A 2,752-nucleotide genomic window follows, 5' to 3' on the forward strand; every position below is an offset into this window, starting at 1 on the left:
CGGAGAGACTTTAGGGAAGATTGAAATTTATAATCTTCCCGACCTAAGACATTCTGTTTCTGAATTGGCTTTCCCCGTGTGGCCTTGGAAGGGCTGCATATCTCTAATCTCCTTGAAGGTCTGTAAACACAGCGCTCCTTCTCTCCTCACCCCCTCCTGTTTCCATGGAGCTGTGGAGCTGAGCGCTCTTATTGGACTTCTGCCGGGAGGCTGAGCAACGTGGCTTCATGGCCCTGTGATGTCACCGCCTTCACTCATGTCTTTGTTTTGTCTGAATGTTGCCACCTGCCCTAATGTGTCCTTTCCTCTCTTTTGTTTTTCTTTCTTTCCTTTTTTGTTTGCATTTCCTTTTAATTCATATAAAGCACTTTGAATGGCCTTGTTGCTGAAACTTTGCTTTATAAATAAAATGACCTTACCCAAATGCTGCGGCGTCCGGCCAGGACTCAGGAATCGTTTGACTGATTATTGGCTTATCAACCCAATAAAACATGAAGTTTTGGAGCCTTTATGCTTTATGGATTATTATATTGTGTTTTTATGGAGATGATATTAAGCTTTGAGGTGGAAGAATAAATATCCACATGTTTATTAAAAAAGCTTTTATTTCTGAATGTTTCACATCTAATATTCCAAAATAAAACTGAATAAATAACTAAAATCAGATTATTGACATGTAAACTTGTTTAAACTGGATGAACTGTTTTTTTTAAACATGGCGGTTTGTTGGTTTTACTCGGTTCTTCCTGGTTTCCGTCAGCAGCGAGGCACTAGCAGTGAGCGGCAGCCGGATCCTCCCAGGAGGAGCTGAAGGACTCATCCATCCCAGAATGCATCAGTGGGACGGAAATGTCGTCCATGTTTGGCAGCACAAACACTTTCTAAGCAGGAGAAAGGAGACAGCAAAGGAAACATGAGGACCCGGTTCAGAACCAAAGACGTTTTTTATCTTCCTCACCTGGAACTCGTCCTGCAGCTTCTTCTCGATCCAGTCGCTCACATGGCAGAAGCTCAGCTCTCGCTGCCCCAGCTTGGGGCAAACATGCAGGTCCAGTTTGGGCGGCACGCAGAAGCTGTACCTGCAGAGGAGACGGAGAAACTGGTCTGAGTCTGAAACACGAGAAGACCTGACTGCTGCACTGACCAGGGGAAGGAAGGAAATGATTTTACTTTTGGAAGGAAATGGGGAGAAAATGATTTCAAATGATGCAGATTGTGATCAGATTGTGATCAGATTGTGATCAGATCATTGATCTCTGATCATTTCACATTCAGTTGGAGGTTTTCCACAGGAAGTCGATGAAGCTGCGTCTGTCAGGCTGTGAAAGTTGAGCCTCAAAGTTAAGGATGGAGAATCGGCTTCATGACAGGATTTTAACCATATTTTCATAGTTTTAGGAAAACTAAAAATGTCCTCAGTCCTTCCAAAAGCAGTAAAGATTTTATGAATCAGAATATTGAGGTGTGTGTAAAGCTCTTCTTCTGTTCCTCCTGGACATGCAGCTAGGAGGCGCTGTGCCACCCATCATCATCCTGTGTAAATATTCATCTGGATGTTGAAGTTTCTGCCTTACCAGATCCTGTCAGTAGGGGGCGCTGGGATGTTGACCACCAGCGTGCCGGACAGTTCCCGGACCTCCACTGACAGCAGCAGGGGCGTGTTGGACAAATCCTCAAACTTCCTCCTGATGAACTCGTTCTCCGCCGCTCGCTGGAAACACTTGGATTTGGTGATTTTGTCCACAAATCTTAAAATCTTCCTCCCGGTTCTTCCTCCGCTGTGAGGAAACCAAACGAATTAGAGGAGGAGAGTTTTACTCGTCCTGCTTTTGGCAGCAGCCTGGAGGAGCCTCTGCATCCAGAGCCATCATGACAACGATTCCATAAAACTGCAGAAGCTGCATAAAGTATTCACACCCCTCTCAGGTTTCTTCAGCAACACACACACTGATGTTTATGTATTCTTTTTTAATAAAAACCTCAAAAATGTGGAGAGTATTTTTATCCAACCCCCTTTCACTCCGTTACCCCAAAAATAAATCAGAGCTAAGGCTGGGTGGAGGTTAATCTCCCATCAGGAGAACCATAGGTCAGGGGTCAGTCTGCAGCTAAGGGAAATGCTTATTTCAGTTCATTTCACTTTTTATACGTCACAAACATGTTTTATCTGTTTTTTTAGAGCCACGTGTGATCACAGCAGAACATGGCCTAGTCAAAGTCCAGTCCCTCCAATCTCACTGATGCTCTTCTATTTTGCAAAGAAGACTGGCAAAAATGTGAAGTGAAGGCTGACCCAGAAACACTGAATATACATGCACTCCACACTAATCAGGTTTTTGTGGTAATAAAATTAGAAAATGTCGTTTTTCAGTCAACTGTTAGGGTGAGTCGGCATGTGATGGTGGTAGGTTCTGGTTTTAGCCTGGGACCAGGAGCATGACAGTGTGTGTGTTTACCCTTCAGGGGGCGCCACTGAGCCTTTCTCCCCAGCTGGACAGTGAGGCTCCGACAGCAGCAGCTCCTCTTCATCAGAAGAAGCAGCACTGGACGACTCTTCATCGCTGTCCGCCAACACGCTGAGGACGGGCCTGCAGCTGGAGACCACACACAGCAGCCAATCAGAGGCCAGCAGGAGACAGAACAATTAATATTCATGTTTCATAACTTCCTGTTTCTGGAGAAAAACAGCTGAATCGACATAAAACTAAAAACCTCAGATGGTTCCTGACAGCCTCAATAGGAGTGTGTGTGT

The 2,752-nt window shown here is 44.9% G+C and overlaps 1 protein-coding gene across 2 annotated transcripts in view; it reads right to left on the reverse strand.

Moving 5' to 3' along the window:
* Positions 1 to 648: 648 nt before the first annotated feature.
* tex2l (testis expressed 2, like) overlaps positions 649 to 2,752 on the reverse strand; it is a 28,833-nt gene continuing 26,729 nt past the window's right edge. For both annotated transcript variants that reach the window (XM_015058831.1, XM_015058830.1), the window contains exons 9-12: positions 2,457 to 2,594; positions 1,575 to 1,778; positions 959 to 1,079; positions 649 to 881 (exon numbers count right to left, since the gene is read on the reverse strand). In XM_015058831.1, coding sequence (XP_014914317.1) covers positions 771 to 881; positions 959 to 1,079; positions 1,575 to 1,778; positions 2,457 to 2,594 — 574 coding nt within the window. In that variant the 3' untranslated portion in view covers positions 649 to 770. The remainder of the gene's footprint in view (positions 882 to 958; positions 1,080 to 1,574; positions 1,779 to 2,456; positions 2,595 to 2,752) is intronic.

The sequence above is a fragment of the Poecilia latipinna genome, unplaced genomic scaffold (genome assembly GCF_001443285.1).
Source record: "Poecilia latipinna isolate Pla-1442-1.1 unplaced genomic scaffold, P_latipinna-1.0 Scaffold1578, whole genome shotgun sequence".
Classification (NCBI taxonomy): domain Eukaryota; kingdom Metazoa; phylum Chordata; class Actinopteri; order Cyprinodontiformes; family Poeciliidae; genus Poecilia; species Poecilia latipinna.